We start from the raw sequence: 26,424 nt of genomic DNA on the forward strand, positions 1-26,424 counted from the left end.
ATCTTTGGCCTTCAGGGACTCGGATAACTAGTTTGTGCTGAGTGTGTCCTTTAGTTTACTTTGGACTATAGCAGAAAATACTAATTTAAAACGGTGATTAATAATAATTAACATTTATTGTGTATATCTCCTATACCAGACTTTTATGATTTTCCATTTCTTTCCAATGTATATTATTAATATTTTAAAACTAAGGTAACAGAGCATCAGAGAGGTTTAAGTTAAAAGACATCGAAGTTTGTGATGTAAAGTCAAGCTGGTCTGGATTGAATTTCTAGTTTTGGGACAGGCATGTAAATTTTAATTTGAGGTAGCTTCAAATTTAATAATTGTGCAGAGGTGGTTAAACATTTTTGTTTGTCTTTGAAATAGGACGATGACTGGGGAAACATCAAAATAAAAAATGTAAGTATTAAGAACACTCATTGCAATGAAATGACCCTGTTATTTCACCAAAATAAATCCTAAGAGCCCTTCTTAAATGTGTATTTTTAGTTACTCAGCATCATTTATTTATAATTCTTTTAAGTTTTATTGAAAATCAAATACAGGTCTGTCTATGAGCTCTTGTCTCATTGATCTAGTAGCTTAAAGTTATAGTAGTATCATGTGGTCTTGATAACAAAAGCAAATAAGTCTGTATGAAATAAGGTACTGTGAATTCTCTACACTTTTCCTCTTAAAATATTTTTCAGTTCATTTGTAATTTTAGAAGAAATCATTTTCTTCAGGTTGACCTTGTTTGAAAATTATATAGATCTTTAGGTCAATTTAGAGAGAATGAATCTACATTTGAGTACTAAGTCTTTGAGTATGGTATGCTTCCTATTTTGTTTAGGTATTTTGTTATAGCAGAGTTGTAGTTTTTTGGTATAGAGACTTTGCCTGACTTTGTTAGATTCTAAGAATTTTTATAAATGGTTTTATTCATCTTCACTTTCTGTGCATTGGTCTTTTGTTTTCATATATGTCTGTGTGAGAGTGTTAGATCCCTAGGAACTGGAGTTGAACCCATGTCCTCTGGAAGAGCAGCCAGTGTTCTTAACTGCTGAGCCATCTCTCCAGCTCCACATTCTAGAATTTAATATTCTGTTGCTGTTGAAAACAATATTTTTAAAAATTGTTTTTTAGTGTTCATGACTAGTGTTTAAAAATATAATTGATTTTCTTTTTTCTATTTTTTTTTATTCTGTGATTTTAACACTTGATTCTTCCAGTAATGTTTTTGGAGATTGCTTTGAGGTCTTTACATACACAGGAACAATATCTGCAAATGATGAGTTTACTCTCGCCCTTTTAGTCGTCATTACTTCCGGTTTTGTTTTTTTCTCCTAAATTCTTGTTAGAATTTTTAGTGTACTGTTAAATAGAAAACAGTGAGAGTGGACATTTTATCTTAATTCACTGAAATTTAAAATTATGAATGACTGTTAATTTTTCTGTTTGTTAAAATGATCATCTGATTTTTTTTTTAATGCTTTGTTCAATTTCACTGTTACTTATCACCCATCCTCTGTCGTTGGTGCTGGGGATGGGACTGTGGGTCTGGTGCATGCTAGGCAAGCTTTTCACCACTGAGGTACATGCCAACTGTGCTCTCATTGAGTCTCACCCACCCCTACAACCCAGTATTTCTAAACGTTGCCCATGTTGGCTCTGAACTGGCTCAGGCAGTCTTGCTTCAGCCTCAGAAATAGAATGAAGAGTGTGTGTCTGTTTGGTATGGTATAAATGCTCTTAATTCTAGCACTCTGGAGGCAGACATAGGTATATCTCTGGAAGGTCCAGATCAGTCAGAGCTACATAATGAATAAGACTCTGTGTCAAAGAAAAAATGTGCAATAAACCTCAGTGTGTTGTTATGGGTTTTGTCCATTGATATTTAGCATGTTGGGACATTAAAACTGAGATATTAAAAAATATTCATTCTTGTAAAAGTAATTACAAAGGGAGTTGGCAATTGGATCCATGGTAAATCTTTGCAGCTAAATTTGAAACTTGAGTTCAGTCCCTGGAACCCACATGGTAGAAGAGAAGTGACTTCTGCAAATTGTCCTCTGAGCATCACATGTGGTACACACAGACTTACTCATACACAGTAAGAAATTGAGAGAAGTCCCTAACCCACGTTCTGACTCAGCATTTGCAGCACTCGCACCACTCAGTGGACATAGCAGCTTCATGGTTCTTCTTGTTCTAATACAGAACATCAGTCAGGGTCTCACTATCTAGTCCTGGCTGGCATGGACTCTTTGTAGTCCTTAAACTCGCAGATTCATCTGCTGGGCTTGAAGGCATGTGCCGCCAGGCCTGGTTGTGAAAATATTTGTGAGTTAATATTTCTGAAAGAATCTCAGGTGCCAGTGGAGTTTCACAGACAGCACTTTGAGTGCTGTGACCGTTTGGGAGGAGGACATATTTACCTCCTTAATGTATTGCTGGGTTCTGTTTCTTATTTAGGATGTTTATATGTATGATCATGAGGCATGTCAATCTTCATTTTTATAGAGATAGTGTCTCAAGTAGCTCAGAGTGGGCCTGAACTCTGTCTGTAGTGGAGGATGGCCTTGAACTGATCTTCTTTTCTCTGCCTCCTGGTGCTGGGGTTAGAGGTCTGTGCCGCCACACCTGGCTAGTCTTTAATTAATTAATTAATTAGTTATTTTTTTTTTGGTTTTTCGAGACAGGGTTTCTCTGTAGCTTTGGAGCCTGTCCTGGAACTCCCTTTGTAGACCAGGCTGGCCTCGAACTCACAGAGATCCGCCTGCCTCTGCCTCCTGAGTGCTGGGATTAAAGGCGTGCGCCACCACTGCCCGGCTTTTTTTTTAATATTTATTTATTTATTATGTATACAATATTCTGTCTGTGTGTGTCTGCAGGCCAGAAGAAGGCACTAAATCTCATTACAGATGGTTATGAGCTACCATGTGGTTGCTGGGAATTGAACTCATGACCTTTGGAAGAGCAGGCAATGCTCTTAACCACTGAGCCATCTCTCCAGCCCCGCTAGTCTATATTTTTATTGGCAGAATTATGCTGAGCTCTTTAAGAGAGTTGGAGAAAAATTTCTCCTTTCTGAGTGAGTTAAAGATTGATGTTCTTTACATATATGAAATCATTGACCAGTGAGTTCTTTTAGACCAGGAAAACCTTGTGGGAATTGGTGTGATTAATTTTAAATCTTTTAAGAGATTTTTTTTTTATGTTTGTTTGGTGAGGATATTTTCACGGGAGTGGGGAGAACATTGATCAGTTCTTGCCTTCCACTGTGTTTGAGACAGGGTTTGTTTGTTTGTTTGTTTGCTGCTGTGTAAGGCAGGCAAGTTGGTCCTTTGAGCTTCTGGGAGTTTTCCCGTGTCTTCTTGCCTAGAAACACTGGGATTAGAAATGAGTGTTACTGTGTCTGGTTTTATGTGGGTTCTGGGGATTTGAACTTAGGTCCTCATGCTTGCATGGCAAGTGCTTTAAGACCTGTTGCATTTATCTTCCAGCCCTAGAGGATAACTTTTAAAGACCTCCCATGCCAGATATTTGCAGATCTCCCAAGTTCTAGAATTATAACCTATATGTGTGTGCCGTCTTGCCTAGCTTAATACTCCTTCCTGTTTTCTTACTGATTATTGGCATATTTAAATATTTGCTTCCTTAGACGGCTTTGGAAAAAGTTTCCTTAGTGATGGTGTAGTATTGCTTTGCTGTTGTGTTATAAAAAGTTCATGGAGATCTCTCTGTTTCCCTTTAGAAAAAAGGCCTTTCAGGGATGAATACAGCATAATAAGTTAGAGAAATATTAGGCACATACCTTCATATCAAGGTTGGATGTGGCAACCCAGTACGAGGAAAAGGGTCCCAAGAGCAGGCAAAAAAGTCATAAAGACCACCTCTATTTCCACTGTTAGGAGTCCTATAAGAATACCAAACTACACGACTTTAACATATATACAGACGACCTACCTCAGACCCATACAGGCTCTCTGATTTTCATATCAGTCTCTGTGAGCCCCTATGAGCCTTGCTTTGATTCTGTGGACTGTGTTCTGGTGGTGTCCTTGACCTCTCTGGCTCTTAAAATCCCTTTGCTTGGTGTTACCTGAGACCTACCTAATGTTTGGTTATGGGTTTTTGCATCTTCTCCCGTCAGTTGCTAGATGAAGCTTCTGATGACAGCTGGACTAGGTACCAATCTAGGAGCATAACAGAATATTATTAGGAATCATTCATGTTTCCTTTATTCATGTTTGGTTCTGTCCTGGGTCTCTGGACTATCCAGCCTCTGGTTTCTGGCCATCCAGGAAGTATCAGGTATGGGCTCCCTTTCATAGTGTGGGTTTCCAGTTGGACCAGTCATTGGTTTATTGTTGTTGTTTTGAGACAGGGTCTCAAAATGTCCTGGAACTGTGGAGACCAGACTGGACTAGAAGTCAGGGTGCCCAGACCTTGGCCTCCCAAGTGCTGTGGTGCCAAGCTCATAGATGTTCTTAAGGTTCTAAGTTTGCTCATCTTACTAAAGAAACACAGGCCCATTTAAAGTCACTCCCTCCAGCTACCACCAGGGCTAGGTTGCCATGAATCTGTTTTATGTAGATTTACCTTTCTTTGGCTAGTAGAACCATGCTGAAGTATGAGTTCTTTTGAGTTTCCCTTTATTGAACATAACATTGTCAACTTTTAAGTATTTTCATGAACTTATTTCTTTTGTAACAGGGAATGACTGTACTAATGATGGGGTCAGCAGATGCTCTTCCAGAAGAACCCTCAGCTAAAACTGTCTTCGTAGAAGACATGACAGAAGAACAGTTAGCAACTGCTGTAAGACACCAGAGTTTATGTTGGGTCACTACTTTTTGAAGGACAGTTATTAAGATGCCTTCCAGAAAGTAGTATCTAAAGGCTCTGATTTAATTACTAACATTGATGTGTGCTAGCAATGAGCAGAATTTTAATGTTTCCCCTAGACAGGTCATCATAAAACTCAGGAGTTCCTTGATATTGTATACTTTGATTATTATAGCTTTCCTTCATTTACATGTGGTTTTAACTTAAGCTTAATTTCTATTTATTATTAAATGTAACATTCCTAATTCAGGGCTTATGCTTTTATACTTCAAAGCTATGAAATATTAAAGACTGTTTTTACAGATGGAGGTGTTATATAATGCACACACAAATATACATATATCGACATATAGTAGATATGTATTGGGAAGATAATTCTATTGAAATATTTACTACTTATGAGAAAACAGGATCAAAGAGAAGTTTAAATGATAGGATATTTAAATTCTTAATACCTTCCATGTTAAATACAGTTTATATATATATATATTTTTAATGGTACTGAGGATCAAACTGAGGACATGCTAAAGCAAGTACCTTGCCACTGAGCTATGACCTGGCTTCTATTCCAAAATGCAAAATCTATTATATGCAAAATCAATATAGAAAATGGTCAAGACTTGTCAAATTAAAATAGACACACACCTACTACTTTACATGTTTTGGAAGTGAAGGGAATTTGGGGACAGGCTGTGTTGCTCAATCTTGAATTTATGATGTGCCTTTCTTCTGACTATTGAGATTGCAGGCATGCACTACCAAGCCCAGCTCATTTGTCTGTCTGTTTTTGTGTATTTGTTCTGAAGTCTTTCTACTGCACGTTTCCTACAAGCCTAGAAAAGATGTAGAACTGATAGACTGTGCCCCTATTTTCTAGAAAAGATGTAGAACTGATAGACTGTGCTCCTATTTTTTAGGAAAGATGTAGAACTGATAGGCTGTGCCCCTATTTTTTAGAAAAGAATTAAAACAGAATTGTTGCTGGTGTGATACAAGTAAAAGTTTTCTGTTAAGGGAAATGAAAGAACACTTTTAGTGTGAAGGTAGAATATTAGTTGATAGGGCTGGTAAATGGTTCTTGACTCAGAGTGTGAACTTTTGTGATTTATGTATGTTATGTCTTTTTATAAATGTGTTAATCCTACTCCATCCCCTTTTATCAGATGGAGTTACCATGTGGATTGACAAACCTTGGTAACACTTGTTACATGAATGCTACAGTTCAGTGTATTCGTTCTGTGCCTGAACTCAAAGATGCCCTTAAAAGGTAAGACTGAAAAGAACTGGTTTAGTCTCTGAGTAAAGGTGGCTCACTTTTGAATGAACGCCCCTACTTTCATAGCATCTTCATTGAGACACTTATTACACCAGGTCGCTTTTCATGTACCCATGGTTTTTATTCACAGAATTGTATGACTGTTACTGCTTTGAAAACCTTCCCTTTCTTAAGAAATGTGGTCAGGCATGGTAGTGCACACCTTTAATTCATTCAGGAGGAAGACGCAGGGTGATCTCTGGGTTTAAGGCTAGGCTGTTCTGCATGTGAGTTCCAGACCTGCCAGGGCTACATAGTGAGAGCCTGTCTCCAATGAATGAATGAATGGACATGTGTACTCACTGGTAGTCACATCTTTTATTTTTCCACCCATCTTCAGCAATTAATTTACTTTCTATTTTATAAATTTGCCCATTAGGGGCCTTTCATATACATATAATCGTATAAGATGTGGTCTTCCACTTGACTTTCTTCATTTTGCATAATATTTCAAAGGTTCATGCATGCTGAACATGTATTACTCTTACTGTTTCATGGTATACACATATAAAATTTTCTTTATTCATTTTGTTGGTAGGCATTTGGCTTGTGTCCACTGTTATGAGTAATGCTGCTATAGAATCCTGTGACTAAACTTTCCGCTTAAGGAAGAGAAAGGGCTTGTATAGGAGGTGCAGCTTAAAGAAAGCATTGGAGTAACAAGATTTATTAAGACACTTAGACCTATTTTCGTCATAGGAAGAAAATGCTGGAGTGGATGCTGTCTAACAACCTGGGTGATCTTTTTTGCCACTCTATGAGCCAGACTTCCTAAATCCCCCCAAATCTGGGGCATTGTTTAGACCTGAATCCTATACTTTGCCTTTCAGTGAAGGGAACCTGTCCTTATGTGGTCCCATGTACTTTGCATCCTCTCCACCAATAGACTCTGTCCTTATGCTTATTGCAAATCCTACCTCAGTCCTAGCTCTGTTTATCAACCAATAGATCTCATTCTTACCGTAAAGTTCACAGGTGCTTTGCTACCTTGTAGGGAGCTTCTGTGCAGCTATGCTTAAAGCTTTGTTGTGATAGCTGTCACTTGGAAACCTTCTCCCAAATTCTTACTGTGCTTAAGAAAAGTAAATCCTGCAGATGGACTCTGGATGTTTTGACCCAGCACCTGTTAACGTGCTGACCCTGAGTGTCATTCTTCCCTTATTTCTCTGCGGGCCATGAAGCTTGCAGTATCTCCACCACATTTATTTTGGCTTATAGTTCCAAAAGGATGGTAGATACCCCATGGTGATGTAATGGTGGGAAACGTATGACGGCGGGCAAGGCATGACTGCGAGCAGGAAACTGGCTGATCACCTTTATTGTACACAGGAAACAGGGTGGAAATAGGAAGTCGTACAAGTCTGTAGACTCCTAAAGGCCACCCCTAATGATGCACTTACTTACTCAGCAAGTCTGGAACTTGCCTGAAAAGCACCACAAACTAGGGACTCTTGTCTCAAATAAATGAGCCTATGGGGGATGTTTCTCATTCCAACCACTGCAGGTATTCATGTACAAACATTTGGACAGCGTTTTCATTTCTCTTGTTTTTGAACCTAGGAATGGGTTGTTTAGTCATAAGATTTTGAGAAACAAAATTTTCTGCAAAGATGCTGCACCATTTTACATTTTACCAGCAGTGGAAAAGGACTCTTAATTTCTCCACCTTTGTTTAGTACTTGTTACAATCTGAATTTGATTGCAGTTAGCCTACAGGTGTAAAGTGGTGACTGATTGATAGTCTCATTTATGTTTCTAATGTCTAATGATGTTAAGCATCTTTTCAGGTCTTTATTGGACATTTGTATGTTTTGAAAATGTCTATTTAAATCTTTGGCTTGTTTTTTAAAATACATTCATCTATCTATCTATCTATCTATCTATCTATCTATCTATCTATCTATCTATGTTTTTTGGTGTTTTGTCATGGGTATTTGTAATGGTTTAGATAAGATGGTGCCATTCTCCGAGGGGCGGCAGCAGGCCAAAAGGGGCAGCTGGGTCCCACCACCTGAGGCCTCTCTGGGTCAGGCCGGTGGAGGTTGTGGATGAGAGGTCTTGGCAAGTGAGAGACAGAGATGGATAGGCATGCTATGCACAGTGAGTATTTAGTGGGTTATGGAAGGAAAGGGAAGGGAGAGGGATGGGGATAGGATAAAAGAGCCACCTCTTCCGAAGAGAGACAGGGCAGAGAGAGAGCTCACATGCTAGAAGCAGAAGGAAGATCCTCTTGCCTCTGCAGAACGGAGGGGAGTGGGCGGGGCTTGTCTCTTAAAGTAACAGGACAGAAAATTACAGTGTTGGGTCCCCTGATACTGGAATTACAGACACTGTAAGCTGCAGTGTGGGTGCTGGGAATTGAACCCCGGTCCTCTGCAAGAGCAGTCAGTGTGCTTAACTACTGAGCCATCTCCCCATTCCTCTTAGCCTGTTTTTGAGTTATTTGTCCCCCCCTTTAAAAAAAAAATTCAGTTGTTTTTAAAATACATTCTAAATTGACTTACTAGATAATTTATAAGTACTTTTTTCTGTATTCTGAGTTGTTTAACTTTGTGGGTAGTCTGTTTCCAGCACATTAAAAAATATTTTAATGTAGGAGCTAGGGAGATGGCTTAGTGGCCAAATATGGTTGATATGCAAGCCTGATAACCTGAGTTTGGTCCCTGGAGCCTATGTAAATTACCAGATACAGTGGTATGCATCTGTAATCCAGCACTCTTAGGGCCAGATGGGAGGCACAAAGACAGACAAACTAGCTTGCTGAAGTATGCTGTGAGCCCCTTCTTCAGCAAAGTAGAAGGAGTGAACACCTGAAAGTCCTCTGATCCTCATGTGTGCAGTGCAGCACATGAGTGCACACAGTAAATTTAAAAATCATATTTTAATGTAGTTGAATTTTAATTTCTCATTTTATCTCTTCTGGTGTTATGTTAGAAATGAACTCTGTAATATAACATTGCCAACATTTATACTATGTTTTTTGTTTTGTTTTGTTTGAGACAGGGTCTCTGTCTTTCCTGGAACTCACTATATAGACCAGGTTGGTCTTGTAGTTTACAGCAATCTACTTGCCTCTACCTCTGCTGGTATTAAAGGTGTGAGCTATCACATCTGGCCACATTTCCTTTTTCAAGGAAGAGAAATTTTTCCTGTTAATTTGCATGTATGGTAGGAGGTAGATGTGTTCTTACTCCATCTCTTTTTGTATATAGGTAATATAGATCTTCCAGCACTGTTTGTCAAACTGTTCTAACTCATTTAGTTGTCTAGTAGCTTTGTTAATAACAGTTTATATGCTTTTAATTTCGTTCCCTTCAGGTTAAGGTTTAACTATGCTAGTTGAATGGTGGTTTTAAAAAAGAGCAAAACCTTTGTTTTTATTTTCCATTGTACCATTGTGCGCAGGTTGCTGGGGCCTCTAGAAGACTACCACAAGACTGAATTTTGTATGTAAAAGCAAAGAGCCTTTATTCAAGTTGAACTTGGGGTGTCTGTGTGTCCAACACATTGGCACGATCAGAGAGCCTCAAATTCAGTTGGGGTGGGTTTTTCTTTTATCACAACAGAGGTTGGACTGAGGGATTTCTCAGGTTTAGGACCCCTGATTGGTGGCATTTGTCTAGGGTTGTCTTGGTGAAAAGGAATGGATGTGTGCAGGCTAATAGACGTTAGATGATCCTTTGTACAATGGTTGGGACGAACTTTAGGTCCTTTCCTCTTCATTCCTGGTGGTGCCTGGGTGGTCTCAGTTTGTGGTCTTTCCTGGAAACAGGTAATCTGAAACTCAGGCCTCTGTTGAGCTTGACATGGCTGGGCCCTACAGTTGAATGATAGTTTTAAAAAAAGAATGAAAACTTTGTTTTTATATTCCGTCACACAAGTGAGTAAAAGTCATATGCTTTGAGAACCTATGAATTTGTAAATCTCTTCTTAGTGAATATAAATTAAAAAATAGTAGAGGCTAGAGAGATGGCTCAGCAGTTAAGAGCACTTAATTGCTAAAGTGCTTTTGCAGAAGATCTGTATTCACTTTCCCAGCATCCACATAGCAGCTCCTAGCTGTCTATATGTAACTTCAGTTCCAGAGGGGCTGACACCCTCTTTTGTTTTCTGTAGGTACCAGACACACGTGTGTGGTGCACATACATATATGCAGACAAAACACTCATGTACATGAAATAACATAAATGAATCCTTAAAAAAAATGCCATGGGGGCCAGTGAGATTTTTCAGTTGGTAAAGATGCCTACTGCATGTCCTGAGTTCAGTACCCAGGACCCATATGTGGAAGGGGAAAACTGATGCCCGACAGTTGTTTTCCCTCTTCTGTGACATACACATGTGTGCGTGCACGTGTGCACACATACATTATAATAATATGATAATGAGCTGTTTGTATGATGGCGATTGGGGAGCCTTTATTGAAAGATTTTTAATGAAAATATGAACAAATTATTTAGTACTTGATACTGGTAGTTATTTTCATCTTTAGCACTTTTTTTCCTCTTTTATTTTTACTTAGAAATATGACCTGATACATTCACAGTAAGCCTTTTGTGATCTTTTTTCAAAATACTATTTTTTTTTAACCCATTTCTCTTGGTGCAAATATCCTGGGTCGAAATTGTTTCTTCAGTGGTTAATAGTTATTTCTCAGAGTTTCATAGGCCTTTCTGGTCTGAGAGTGGTTGCTGTTTCTTTTTTTGTTAGTAGTTTTAGGTTTTTTTCTTTTCCTAAATGTTCTTAGAATCTGAGTGTTTACTTATTTTTTTTTTTAACTATGGTACTAAATTAAGTACTTTAAATTTGACTAAATTAGAACTTTCGGGTTTGATTTTTTTTTTTAATGATTTTTGAAGTATTTTATGTTTGAGTGTTTTGCCTGCATGCATGTAGTTTGCACAATCGGTGTTCTTGATTCCCTTGGAGGTCAGAAAAGGGCATTGGATCCCATGAAACTAGAGTTATGATTTTGAGCTGTCATGTGGGTGCTGGGAATTAAACCTGGGTCCTCTGCAAAGGACCTCTAAGCTGCTAAGCCATCTCTCCAGCCCAAAATGTTTAGATCATTTTTTCGCACTTCTAATGTTTTTATCTGCATTTTACTTTTAAAAAGTTATGTTTTGGGGGCTGGAGAGATGGCTCAGAGGTTAAAAGCATTGCCTGCTCTTCCAAAGGTCCTGAGTTCAATTCCCAGCAACCACATGGTGGCTCACAACCATCTGTAATGAGGTCTGGTGCCCTCTTCTGTCCTGCAGGCATGCACACAGACAGAACATCGTATACATAATAAATAAATAAATAAATATTTTTTTTAAAAAAAGTTATGTTTTGGGACAGACTTCATTGTGCCACTTACCTGTCTTCACTGACTGGTTCACTACCTGTGCTCTGCTCTCAAGTTTTGTAAATTAGTCCTGCTTTGATTTCTTTGAGAATCTGAAGTAGTCTTAAAGATGTTTCCTGCCCTCCACTCCATCTGACTCTATAGATTTAAAAAACCAAAAACAAAACAAAAACTTCAAACAAAAACCTTATAGTTTCAAAAAATTATAAAGAGATGGCAGGAAAGCAAAGCCCTTGAGTTGGAGGAATTTAACATCTCTTTGGTGGCCTCCTTCATCCTATTGAAGTAAGCAAAGTGCTTTTATGTTTTTAAATTGAGGCATACTTTACACCTGTAGGGACACATACCACACTGTTTGGTTTTGTCGTTTATTTTTTTCCTTGTTGGATTTGATTAGTTTTGACAGATGCAAATGCGTTGTGATCTATTTTCCTGCCAACCTAGAACATTTTATTTCTCCAGCTAAAAATCCCATTTTCTCTAAGTATCTCTGACAACTTCATATCTCGGGTTACTTTGCAGTTCTGGAATGCAGACAGATCATGTAGGCTTTCATTTTTGGTTTATTTCTTTATTCGACCTAAAGTTGAGGTTTGTCAAGGTTGATCGTGCGGGCAATTCTGACTGGTCTCTTCTCTGAGATATTATTAGAGACTCTAGTGAATGTAGTAGAAAAGCCATGTTTTACCATAGAGAATTTATCAGTAAGTGGGGATTGAGATTCTATATAATGAGATAATATGTGAGCAGTGACCATGGTTGGATTTTTTTCCTTTCGATGTTTCGTGTTCTGTGCTATTGTAAATTAACTGAGGATCATAAAGCTGAAAGTGAAAGTAGATACTCTCTACTAGAACGTTGTTAGACGAGTAATGCTGAAAGTAGGTACTCTCTGCTAGAACATTGACCTGCTAGTGACTGAGTTATGTTCGATGAGTAATGAATCTAAGTATGTGGCTTTTAAGTTTAATAGCTTTTGAAGGTCCATTGTGCTTATATGAATAAGATCAGAATGGGAAAAATACTTTGAGAAATTTGAATTCAACAGTATCCTAATAAGTTCTTTTAATTTCTTCTCATTTAAATTTCAGGATGAATTTAATTATGTTTGTTATACTTAATGTTCCTAGGTATGCAGGTGCCTTGAGAGCTTCAGGGGAAATGGCTTCAGCACAGTATATTACTGCAGGTCAGTACGTATATTGAGAGGGGCTGTCCTATTCAGTAAATGTTACTTACATGTGTGTATGTGTGTGTCCATGTGCACGTGTAGAGGTCAGGGCAGCTTTTGTAAGTAGGTCCTAGGAGAACTGAACTCAAGTCAGGCTTGTCGGCAGGGACCTTACTCCCAGAACCATCTCTCCAGGTGAAGCCACAGCACCTTTTTTATTTAAAAAAGAAAATGGTGGCAGTACTGGGCCTGGTGCCCCAAGCCTTTAATCCCAGCACTTAGGAGGCAGAAGTAGATGGATCTCTGTAGGTTTCAGGATGGCCAGGCCTATGTAAAAAAAAAATGAACAAACAAATAGCAACTAATTTCTTTTTTGTCTGTCACTTCATTTATATGGAATATCTTTATCCTTATATTAAATAACTTGAAATGTATGCAGATTACAAACTAAATATATTTTTTCCTTGTCTTTCAAAGAGTAAACTTCCCTTCTGGTGTTTGTTTGGAGTATGTGCATGTAGTCACATTTTTGTGTGTTGTGTATTAGTGCACGTGGAGCCAGAGGTCAGCCTTGGGTGTTCTTTGGGAGCCATTTATCTTTTCTTTTTCTTTTTTTTTCTTTCTTTTTTTTTTTCATTTTTTTTTATTATTGAGAAAAGGAAGAAAAAAAAAAAAACAAGTTTCCACCTCCTCCCAGCCTCCCATTTCCCTCCCCCTCCTCCCACCCTTCTCCCCCTCTTCTCATCCTTCTCCCCCTCCTCCCACTCCTCTCCCCCTCCCTCTCCAGTCCAAAGAGCAGTCAGGGTTCCCTGTCCTGTGGTAAGTCCTAGGTCCTCCCCCCTCTGTCCATATCTAGGAAGGTGAACATCCAGACTGGCTAGGCTCCCACAAAGCCAGCACATTGCGTAGGATCAAATATCTTTTATTTTTCACTGGCCTGGAACTTTGCCAGTTAGGCAAGTCTTGGTGGTCATGGAACCCAGGGTCTCCCTGTTCCCATCTCTCTGTGGTTGAAATGAGAAGTGTATACCATTGTCTCCAGCTTTTTTAATGGGCTCTGGGAGTTGAGCTTAGGCTCCTCTTCCCAGGCCAGACCTTTGGATTTTTTTGTGTTGTTATTTTGTTTGCAAATTCTGTTAGTTAAATCCCTGGGAATGACATTAAGAGGTGACAGAAATAAGTTTTAGTAGTGTTGTTGTGATTGTTATTAAGAAAAAACTTACTTGATGTTAATAAGTAATATGTGTAAGAATAAATCTAAATTACTATTTTTGTGGTGCTAAAGATTGAACTTGGGCCTCATGCGAGCTAAGTGTGCTCCCTACCTAAGCTATTGGGTATTCTCTAAAGGCCAGCATCATGTGCTTCTTTACTATGTGAGGGGAATTTGATATTGTAATTAATGAACAGCCCCCACTTTATTATTGAGACTGGATGTCACCATGTAGTCCAAGTTGGTCTTGAACTCAAGATCTTATTGCTATATCCTCTCAAGAAATGAGATTATAGGTACACACTACCATGCCTGACTAGAAATGAATCATCTCATAAATAATTAGATTAGAAAATGTTTTATAGCTGTGCTATTTTATCCTCAGAAGTTTTATTTAAGTGTAAGCCACATGTCATACAGGTCACCCATTTGAAATGTGTCCATCATTCTTCATAGTGTTGTATAATTTTGGAACATTTTTATTACTACAAAATAACCATATATTAAATATGTTTCTGTTTTTCTATATGAATATTTGTTTTCTTTTTAAGCCCTTAGAGATTTGTTTGAGTCCATGGATAAAACGTCTTCTAGTATACCACCTATTATTCTACTGCAGTTTCTGCACATGGCTTTCCCACAGTTTGCGGAGAAGGGTGAACAAGGACAGTATCTTCAGCAGGTAATCAGGAACAGGTTTCTATTTTACAAAATGAGAGACTTAGATTATCTTTGTGCGTGTGTGTGTAAATGTGAATGCACACGTCACAGTGTGCATTTGGTGTCAGTTCTTGCCTTCCACTTTAAACAGAGGCACTCTTGTTTCTCCACTTCTCTTCTCTCCTGGTAGAAGCACTAGGATTACAAATGCTCTGGCTACATGTTTGACTTGGACATGGGTTTTGGGCATGCACATTCAGCTTGGACAGCAGGCACTTTCCTCGCGTAGCTCTAACCCAAAACTTAGGTGTCCCGCACTGATAGTAACTGTAATGTAGTTGTAAACACAGGTCTTAGTCTGCTTTAGTTCACGTCATTATCTCTTACCACAGTGTGGCTGTCATCTTAGCTGGTCATCTTGATGTTTTCAACCCTATACGTTATATCCCTATAAGGCCCTGATGTCCTTTTAAAAATTTAAATAAGGGGAGGAGTAGAGTTGAATGATTAAACACCGCTTTAGCATTAATGAAGCTCTGGGTTTGATCTCTAGCTCCCAAAATAGGTAAATTAAAAATAAGTGGGGCTTGGGGGTGGAGAGATGACTCTCCCTGTATTCCATTTTTTAAAAAAACTTACGAGCATTTGTTGCTTTTCCAGAAGACCCAAGTTGTGTTCCCAGTACCCATGTTGTGTCACTCATAACTGCTCTTTTTTTTTTTTTTTTTTTTTTTTTTTTTTGGTTTTTTGAGACAGGGTTTCTCTGTGGTTTTGGAGCCTGTCCTGGAACTAGCTCTTGTAGACCAGGCTGGCCTTGAACTCACAGAGATCCGCCTGCCTCTGCCTCCCGAGTGCTGGGATTAAAGGCGGGCGCCACCACCGCCCGGCTCCATAACTGCTCTTTACTACAACTCCAGGGGAGCATGTGTTCCCAGTACCCATGTTGTGTCACTCATAACTGCTCTTAACTACAACCCCAGGGCAGCACGCTCTTGTGCTCTCTGCAATCACACATGTGAATGCATTCATGCACACATGTGGATGCATTCATGCACACATGTGGGTACACTCACACACATGTGGATGCACTCACACACATGTGGATGCACTTACACACATGTGGATGCACTCACACACAGGTGGATGCACTTACACACATGTGGATGCACTCACACACATGTGGATGCACTTACACACATGTGGATGCACTCACACACAGGTGGATGCACTCATACACGCACACATGTGGATGCACTCATACACACAATTGGATGCACTCACACACATGTGGATGCACTCATACACGCACACATGTGGATGCACTCATACACACAATTGGATGCACTCACACACGTGGATGCACTCACACATGTGGATGTACTCACACACACATGTGGATGCACTCATACACGCACATGTGGATGCACTCACACACGCACACATGTGGATGCACTCACACACGCACACATGTGGATGCACTCACACACACATGTGGATGCACTTACACACACATGTGGATGCACTCATACACACATGTGGATGCACTCACACACACGTGGATGCAGTCATACACACACGTGGATGCACTCATACACGTGGATGCACTCACACACACGTGGGTGCATTCACACACACGTGGATGCACTCACACACACACAGTGGATGCACTCACACACACACATTGGAAACATGTGGATGCACTCACACACACGTGGATGCACTCACACGTGGATGCACTCACACACACGTGGATGCACTCATACACGTGGATGCACTCACACACACATTGCATGCACTCATACACATACATGTGGATGCACTCATACACGCACACATGTGGATGCACTCATACACGCACACATGTGGATGCACTCAAACACACATGTGGATGCACTCACACACACATGTGGATGCACTCAAACACACATGTGGATGCACTCATACACACGTGGATGCACTCACACACACGTGGGTGCATTCACACACACGTGGATGCACTCACATGTGGATGCACTCACACACACACATTGGATGCACTCACACACATGTGGATGCACTCACACACACGTGGATGCACTCATACATACGTGGATGCACTCACACACACATGTGGATACACTCATACATGTGGATGCACTCACACACACATGTGGATGCACTCACACACAAGTGTATGCACTCACACACATGTGGATGCACTCATACACGCGTACATGTGGATGCACTCACACACAAGTGGATGCACTCACACACACATGTGGATGCACTCACACACGTGGATGCACTCACACACACACGTGGATGCACTCATACACACATGTGGATGCACTCACACACACATGTGGATGCACTCACACACACGTGGATGCACTCACACACACGTGGATGCACTCACACACGTGGATGCACTCACACACATGTGGATGCACTCACACACACATGTGGATGCACTCATACACACACATGTGGATGCACTCACACACAAGTGGATGCACTCACACATGTGGATACACTCATACACATACACATGTGGATGCACTCACACACACATGTGGATGCACTCACACACACATGTGGATGCACTCACACACACGTGGATGCACTCACACACACATGTGGATGCACTCATACACACACATGTGGATGCACTCACATGTGGATGCACTCACACACACGTGGATGCACTCACAGACACATGTGGATGCACTCACACACATGTGGATGCACTCATACACACACATGTGGATACACTCACATGTGGATGCACTCACACACGCGTGGATGCACTCACAGACACATGTGGATGCACTCACACACACATGTGGATGCACTCATACACACATGTGGATGCACTCACACACACATGTGGATGCACTCACACACATGTGGATGCACTCATACACACACATGTGGATGCACTCACATGTGGATGCACTCACACACGCACTAAAATATTGAAATATCTGTAGTAGTGTAGCTCAGTTCAGAGTAAGTACAAAATCTACTGGATGAATTTTCTGAAATTCATTACTTTTTGAAAGATCTTATACCAGTTTAATTAAAGTAGTTATTTTTATGCATGATTAAAAAACAAGGGATGGAAGATATGGCTCAGTGGTTAAGAGTGCTTGTTGCTCTTCCAGAGGACCCAGGTTCAGTTCTTAGCTCTCAGATTAGGTGACTCAATTGTTTATAATTCCAGTTCCAGTAATGTAACACCCTCTTTACGGTCTTTGTGGCACCCCCACACATGTGGTGCACATACTCAGGGACATGTACACAGGTAAATAAATGTTTAAAGAATTTTAGAAGAATTTAAATTTCTCTTTTGTGTGGGGCTGGGATATGAATGGCATGGTACGTATATGGAGGTTAAAGGACCATGTTCAGAGGTCAGGGGTCAGTTTTCTACTAATACCATGAGGGTTTCAAGGTTTGGCAGCAGGTGTATTTACATTACCTGTTGCGCTACCTTACCATCAGCCTCTGTATGTATAGGTGGGGTGGGGTGGGGTAAGGGGTAGAGACAGAGTCTTGCTCTATACCCAGGCTGGCCTCCAGTTTAGATGTGTGTAGCCTCAAATTGATAGCTATTCTTCTGCCTTGGCTTTCTGAGTGTTGAGAATAAGATGTGCACTGCCATGTCCACTTAACAAGTTTTATTTATTTTGAGACAGGATTTTGCTGTGTAACTCTGAGTGGCTTTGGAACTATGTTTAGATCACGCAGGCTTGAGTTTGTGGCTCTGCTTCCCAAGTGTGGTTGTAAGTGGGCATTGTCATGCCCAGTTCTGAATGGGTGTTTTTAAAGAAGAAAATACCTTTTTTTCTTAAGAAAACAATAATTAGTTTGAAAGAATTTTAAAGACTAAACACTGTTACAGCCAGGACAAACGTGTTCCGTTTTCCATCACAGGATGCTAACGAGTGCTGGATACAAATGATGCGCGTGCTGCAGCAGAAGCTGGAAGCCATAGAGGATGACTCCGTTAAAGAGGTGACCAGAGACTCATGCCACTCTGTGTTTATTTTGATTGTCTTTTTGCTTTTTCTTGGAATGGCTTTAAATAAATATAGCTTAATTGGTAGATAGCTGCCAGAATATTTTAGATGCTCAGCCTATACTTAGAATTTGATGACTAGCGTTTTAGTCTACTTGTAAACATAATCTATTGATATTTATTCAACATGTTTAATCTTTTGGTAATTATTTTGAATCATAGGATGAAATACACAAAAGACCTACATTTAAAAATTTTAAATATGTATTAGTAAACTGGATTGTATTGAAATCTACGAAAACTAAAACTAGAATTTTCTTTTAATTTTGCAGACAGATTCTTCTGCATCAACCGTGACACCTTCTAAAAAGAAAAGCTTAATTGATCAGTTTTTTGGTGTTGAGTTTGAAACCACGTATCCTTATTGAGCCAAGATTTGTACAGACTGTATTCAAAGTTTATAAGAAGTAAATTGTGGAGCTGGAGAGATGGCTCAGAAGTTAAGAGCATTGCCTGCTCTTCCAAAAGTCCTGAGTTCAATTCCCAGCAACCACATGGTGGCTCACAACCATCTGTAATGGGGTCTGGTGTCCTCTTCTGGCCTGTAGGCAGACACACAGACAGAATATTGTATATATAATAAATAAATATTAAAACAAAAGTTTAAAAAATGTAAATTGTCACTAAAGTGTCTAGTTGGCTGATTGGCATTGGAGAGCAGAAGAAAATTTCATCAGGATTTTATGCCTAAAAATTTATAATAATGTTAATTAGGAGTAGATAAAATAGTCATTTAGTGATTTTGAACTTTAGATAAATATGTATACCTTAAGGATAATTATTATTTTTTTCTTAAATATTTATTTATTTACTTTTAAATTATACATATATGTGTGTTGGCCAGAGGCATCAGATTCCCTGAAACTGAAGTTAGAGGTTGTTGTGAACACCTGACTTGGGTGCTGGGACTCAAATCCTGGTCCTTCAGAAGAGCAGTACATGATCTTAACTACTGAACCACCTCTCCAACCCCCATTATTTTTTCTTAAGAACACCGTTATCAGTGTGTCTCATAAATTTATCTTGTAGAGAAGTTTCACTTAAATGAAACTAATGTATTAATAATGTACATGAATTTTAGGAACTATTTTCTGAGATGTGGGTAGAAATCTGGTCAACATTTTTTGCTCATATTTATATCATTAAGATACTTAACAGAATGACAACTTATATCCTGTTGTGGTCTCTTCAACATATACTCATTTTTGTTGATGAAATTGTTGATAGGCAAAGCATGTTTCATTGAATCTTTATTGGGAGACTAATGTTTAAAATAAATCAACATATGACTATTAATAACTCTAGGATAATTTATTCTTTTCAAGATTAACTAATAATTTGAATAGCTGTTGCCATTCCTTAATTTACAAAGCATGAAATGTACTGAATCTGAAGAAGAGGAGGTCACCAAAGGAAAGGAAAATCAACTTCAACTTAGTTGTTTTATCAACCAGGAAGTTAAATATCTTTTCACAGGGCTTAAATTGGTAAGGAAACCACAGCTGAGCCTCTTGTGGGTTTTGTATTTGTGAATATGCTTATTGGCTAAAATTTGTCTGTAAACTCAAAGGTGCTTCTTGCTGTGTTTTGATGGTTATCTGCAGAGGAGTTGGGCACGCACAGGTTGTAGGTTTTTGTGGTATGTGTATGGAAGTCATAGGACAACCCTGGGCAATGCCCACTTTATCTTTAAGACAGTCACTGACCGCCGAACATTGGTGACACACTTTTAATCCCAGCACGTGGGAAGCAGAGGCAGGCGGATCTCTGCATTTGAGGACAACCTGGTCTACAAGCAAGTTCCAGGACAACCATAACTACACAGAGAAACCCGTCTTAAAAACTCATCTTTGACTTGGCAACTTGGCTGATTGGACAGCAAGACCCAGGGATTTGCCTGTCTCTTCTTCCTCAGCACTGGAGTTATAAGTGTGCTACCATTCCTGGCTTTTTAATATGGGTTCTAAAGATCCAACTTGGGTTCTCATGTTTGTGTGGCAAGAACAATATTGAGAGCTATTTTCCCAATGCAGTAGCACAATTTTTGAGTTTAGTGTCACACAATAGTACTACATGAATTGCTTTTCTTGTTTAGTTGACACACCATATATGTGTCTTTTGTAGCATCATGCTTTTTTATTTTAATGTTGTTGGAAATTTTTGTGTTTAGAATTATCTCCAAACATATGGCATTCCTAAGTACAAGGATGCTGTGATGATGTATTAGGATTGTTCTGTTACAGGTGCAGCACTGTAGGTGAAGTAAGACATCTTTACATGGAAACACCTTTAATGGAAGGGCGACCAGAAGTTTGCAGCAACTTACCAATATTTCTCCTAGGAACATGGTTCAGTATTTACTAATTCAGTGCTCATGGTGTCACACAGCCGCTCTGAATGTCAAGAATTACCTGTGTATTTGAACATCACACTGCAGTTGGTTTTTTAACTAATAAAGCACTATTAACATAGTTTCATAAATTGATAATTATAAGTTAGAGGACATAAAAATGGAATGTGAATGTGTTAATTAGAATTAGAATTGAATGTTTTGTCAGGGATTCTGCAGGCATTATTTTAAATTTTGTAAAATTATAGCAAAGCTATACTGAGGTCTGGATGACAACCTGACAGCATTGCATTCTGTTAATTGTAGCTTGCTGACGAATACTTTGACACAAGCAAGTGTGTTTGCACACATGGGTACACACTTTGTAGCTTAGGAACTTGCAGACCTCTTGGCTCAGCCTCCACTGTGCTGGGATTACAATCTACCAGTACACCTAATTCTAGCTAGACTTTCTTAAAAATATATTTCTGAATTGTGTGGGTTTTTTTCCCCCTTTTATAATTTTAAAGATTTTATCATCATTTGTTTGGATTTTTTTTCTTTTCCTTTTTCCTTTTTGAAGACAGGGTTTCTCTGTACAGCCCTGACGGTCCTAGAACTTGCTTTGTAGACCAGGCTGGCTTCAAACTCGAGAGTTCTGTCTAATGAATGGTGGGAAGAGAGGCGGGCGTCGTCACCTCCCGCTGTTTGTTTGGATTTTAAGTCATTTTACTTGATGTTTTAACTTTGCATGGTTATTATGTGTTAAAGCTGCAGTGATTCCTTTTATAATGTGATTGGTAAATTTTTTCAAAACCAGTCTTCAATTACACAATTGTAAGATACTAAATTATGAACTGTAAATTCTTTTAGTTCATGTTTGTTTAGTTTTGCTAATTTATATATGTACATATAGGTAGCACATTGAAAATAATAGAGAATCTTTATTACATATAAACTATGTGCCAGGTTGTTTTTCAAGTTTTCAGCATGCACTAACGTGTGCCATTTTAAATCACTCTTGAAATAGAGACTAACAAATCTAGCCGGAGGAGAGAAGTTGTAGCTAAAGATTTCCCCACATCCCTTAGACCAGTGGTTTCCCAGCCTTCCTAATGCTGCGATCTTTTAATAATTCCTCATGTTGTGGTGACCCCCACTATAAAATTGTTTTTGTTACTATTTTATAACTAATTTTGCTACTATTATGAATGAATGAATGTAAATATCTGATGTCTGATCCCTGTGAAAGGGTCATTCAACACCCCTAAAGAGGTTGTAGCACACAGGTTGAGAATCGCTGCCTTAGGTTAACACATTTTCTTTGTTAATCCTTCTCAGATTTAAAATTAACCTAATTGATGCTGACAGGCTTTTATATTAGTGAATGAAGAACAAGGGTTTCCTACCTTCTCTTAGTTTCTAGTGTGGGTATTCTGATTATTCATAGATATAGGGTCACAGAAAGCTTTATTATTTAAAAAATAACAATTTATCTTCTCTGACCTTGAGCAACATTGTATTCAGAGGGATTCTTTTCTGCTTGCCTGGTTTTCTGTTCTTTTAGATATGGTTTCTCTGTTTAATAGGTCTGGCTGGTCTCAAACTCACAGAGATTTGCCTGCCTTTGCCTCCTGAATTCTGGGATTAAAAGTGTGCACAAATCTTAAAAAAACCAAAAACCAAAAAACAAAAAAACCCCTACCTACGTCATGTTTATTTGAATTGTTTTTCACTAGGATAAATGCACTGATGTATTATTATTAATTAAATATTGCTGTGTTTTAAAATGAGCTGTGTGAGTCTGCTGCAGACAAGAGTTTTAAATCTGATATCTGGTTGTCTGTAATGTCTCTTTTCAGCGACTGCAGGAAGAAATTACTAAACAGTCTCCAACATTGCAGAGAAATGCTTTGTACATCAAGTCTGTAAGTTATAGATTTCCTTTTGAAATTGAATTTCTTTTCATTGAAAGGATTCAGGGGCAGGGAGGTGGCTGAGTGGGAAAAGCAAGCCCAAGAATTGGAATTTGGAACCTCAGAACTATGTCAAAGCTGGGTAGGCATGGCTTCCTGCTTCTAATCCCAGGGTGCAATAGGTAGAACTGATGGGTTGGACGTATCGGAACAGTGAGTTCAGGGTTCAGCAAGAAATAGAAAAGGTGAAGAGTGGTTGAGAAAGGCACCTCCTGTCAACCTTCGCCTTCCACATGCACATTCACACGTGCATTGTCACGATACATGTGCCTACATACTTGTAAATGCGCATACAAGTGCACATTTGGATGCTCACCCACATTGTTAACATACAAAAAAGAGAAAGAGTTCCAGTTAATTTTATTTGAGCTTTGTTTTTACTACCAAAATAAAAAAAACTTATGTGGCCTTAGATATAAAGGATTTCTTCCCATTTCTCTCCTTAGTCTAAGATCAGCCGGCTGCCTGCTTACTTAACTATTCAGATGGTTCGATTTTTTTATAAAGAGAAAGAATCTGTGAACGCCAAAGTTCTTAAGGTTAGTAATGAATTTTAACTTGCATATTAAATATAATCCTTTGAAGGCAATCCCTAATCTATAATAGATTTATCTATCGTATTACAATAGCTTTCAGCTGGGGTGGCACACACTTTCAATCCCTTTCCTGGCCAGGCTGCTCTATAGAGTGTGTTCCAGAACACACTCTAAATAGAGAAATCCTGTCTTTAGAAAAATTAAAAAACAACAACAACAAAACCCCAAAAGAACAGTTTTGAGATGGTTGGGGTGGTTAATATTAGGTGGGCAATCTTTACCCATGTTATTTATTAAATTATGTATTACCCCTTTGGTTTTACATATGCATGACTTCTTCCTTCAGCCTTACACATCTAAGTCTTGGAGTTAGCATTTTATATTTTTCAAAGGATTCACAGATAATTGTAGTATTCTTGCACACCACAGACGTACTGCCTTAAATTAGATCCTTCACTTCATAGATCAGATTTGAGGGGATTCGTTGGAAATGAGGACAGAGGCAGTAAGCACAGTGCATTGCATTTACGCCCCACAGAACTTAGGCTGTGATCCCTTGAACTGTCTTGAGCTGGGTAGACTACTTGTGTGTCTACAAAATTCCTTGGGAAGAATGATATGAATGAATCTAGCCTCTGAAGCTGAAATTCATAACATTTTCTAATAGAGTTGTAGGTGAAGGTTAAATCGAAGTTGGGGCTCTACTAGTATTTACTGCAGCTATTTTAATATGTTCTTTAACTGTTTCAGTGTTGTTTCTTTATAAAAATTGTTTTTGCCAGCAAAGCACTGGCTACGAATGCTCTTTTAAACAAGTACAGCTTCTGTGGTCATGTGTATTGGCTTGATTATTTAATGGAAAAAGATCTGGAAAAGTAGTTACTATATAAAGGTTAGAATCAGATCGTTCTTTAATTTTGTTTTAAGTGTTTGATTGTACATGCATATAATTTGTTTGGTCAAATCCACTCCTCATTCCTTTTCCTCCATTTTTCCCCAACCCTACTCCACTATTCCCTCCGGGTTTTGTGGGTTCTTTTTGTAAACACAGAGCCCATTTATTGCAAGTCACCTTTGAAAATAAGTCAAAGGATTTCTTCAGTGGCAATCTTTTTCTGTGATGTCACAGACTTCATTTTCAACTTCTATTTGAATTATGAAAGTATTACTTTGAAAGTGTTTATGTATTTTAAAGAATTGTCTTTTTGCACTTTTTTTTTCTGTTATAGGATGTTAAGTTTCCTCTTATGCTGGATGTTTATGAACTCTGCACACCAGAGCTTCAAGAGAAAATGGTCTCTTTTCGGTCAAAATTCAAGGATCTAGAAGATAAGAAAGTGAATCAGCAACCAAATGCAGTAGGTTCTTTTTTCTGTATTTTTAACTACTGCCATTTAAATCTTCATTTAGTGCCTAGCAGTAGCCGTTACTATTATGAAAATGATCAGCCTACATTTCAGGTAGGAGGTGCATACATCTTGCATATCTTGATGTTAGCTGTAGTTGCAATAATATAGTGCCAGAAGCAGTGGCTCTGTTGTGGGAAAGCAGACCCCTTCTTATCTTTGCCCTGGGGTCTACAGCATGTGTGCATTCCCATGATGTCTGCATTTTCTACATTGATGATTTTCCTTGAGGTATTTTAACCTCCTTGTGTTAGAGTGGGAGGTGTAGGGTTACCATCTTAGTCTCATCCCCATCATGCTTCTATGCTTCTCGAATAATTTCAAGAAAGTTACTAAATGAAATTAAGCTCCCGTTTATTAGACAAACTTTTGAAATTGATTCCTCGTTCAGAATTCCCCAGAACTCATCTAGGTTTTGTATGTCAGTAGCAGTGTTTTTATCACTGCTTGTGTGGGCATTCTGTGGTTTGCTTAACCGTTCTTCTATTAAAGGATACTTAGATCGTTTTCAGTTTTTGTCTGTGTGAATAAAGCTGGTAAAATGTTTATTTGCAGATATTATTGTAAGCAGGAAATTTATTTTCCTAGAATGAATGTCTAAAAGTATAATTGCTGTGTTGCATGATGGTTGCATCCTCAGTTTTTCAAGAAAGTGCCAAATGCTTCTTACTTTGTATTCTCCTCATCGATTGTGACTGGTCCACTTTCTGATCAGCATTTGCTGTTGTCACTAGTTTTCATTCAAGCCAGTGGATATGTTTGTGGTGCTGCCTGGTGTTTTCTAAGTTTTAATGATGTTGACCGTTCTTCATGCTATGGTTGTCATATGTGGGTCTTCTGCTGAGGTATTCTGTTGTAGATTCTAATTCTTTAACTATGCGGATTGCAAGTGTTTTCTCAAAGTCTGTAGTTTTATCTTTTCATCCTAATGCAGAGAAAAAGTTGAAGGGTTTTATAGTTTGTTCATCTTGGTATTTGATTCATTCTGGTTTAACTTCTATGTGGTAAGATGTTCAGATTCATTCTTTAGGCTATGATTCTCTAGCATCTAAAAAATAAGTAAAACCTAGTATTTGCCAATTTAATGATCCTGGCATCTTTGTAGATAATTGATTGATGATAGATAAGAATGTTTTTCTGGAGTCTTCAATTTTATTCCATTGGTTTGTGTATCTGTTCCTTGGCCGTACTGCAGTGTTTGTCTTTGTTCAATAAGACAGGGATTCATGGGGCCCAGGCTGGCCACTAATTTGCCAGGCAGTTGAGACTAGCTTTGAACTCCTGATCCTCCTGCCTCTATACCTCAAAGTGCATGTGCTACAATGTGATAACTTATGACATTTCCCTGTAAGGATCAGGTTTGTGATCTCCAAGCTTTGTTTTTTGTAATACTTCTGCAAATGGCATTACTACTTGTAACAGCGTAAATGAATACAGACAGATTGTAATAATATATACAGCTTTAATGGGGAAATAGACTTACAGGACCACAGACAGGTTCCTGTGACGAACAGGGTAGCAGAGAGAGCACGAGAGCAGGGGCTCCCGCTCGCCCGATTTATAAGTAAACATTTG

General features: G+C 38.8%; 1 protein-coding gene across 4 annotated transcripts in view; it reads left to right on the forward strand.

Moving 5' to 3' along the window:
* The window catches only part of LOC121453243 (ubiquitin carboxyl-terminal hydrolase 14), a 42,311-nt gene that overhangs the window by 6,999 nt on the left and 8,888 nt on the right, over window positions 1-26,424 (forward strand). For 3 of the 4 annotated variants that reach the window (XM_041659779.1, XM_041659780.1, XM_041659781.1), the window contains exons 3-13: window positions 373-405; window positions 4,705-4,809; window positions 6,000-6,103; window positions 12,629-12,687; window positions 14,434-14,564; window positions 18,458-18,538; window positions 18,875-18,957; window positions 19,975-20,089; window positions 22,794-22,859; window positions 23,354-23,446; window positions 24,673-24,801. In XM_041659779.1, coding sequence (XP_041515713.1) covers window positions 373-405; window positions 4,705-4,809; window positions 6,000-6,103; window positions 12,629-12,687; window positions 14,434-14,564; window positions 18,458-18,538; window positions 18,875-18,957; window positions 19,975-20,089; window positions 22,794-22,859; window positions 23,354-23,446; window positions 24,673-24,801 — 999 coding nt within the window. The remainder of the gene's footprint in view (window positions 1-372; window positions 406-4,704; window positions 4,810-5,999; window positions 6,104-12,628; window positions 12,688-14,433; window positions 14,565-18,457; window positions 18,539-18,874; window positions 18,958-19,974; window positions 20,090-22,793; window positions 22,860-23,353; window positions 23,447-24,672; window positions 24,802-26,424) is intronic. The other variant, XM_041659782.1, reaches the window with a different exon arrangement.

Source organism: Microtus oregoni, unplaced genomic scaffold (assembly GCF_018167655.1).
Source record: "Microtus oregoni isolate MIOR12 unplaced genomic scaffold, Mior012 000011F_ref0000422, whole genome shotgun sequence".
NCBI classification, from domain to species: Eukaryota; Metazoa; Chordata; class Mammalia; order Rodentia; family Cricetidae; genus Microtus; species Microtus oregoni.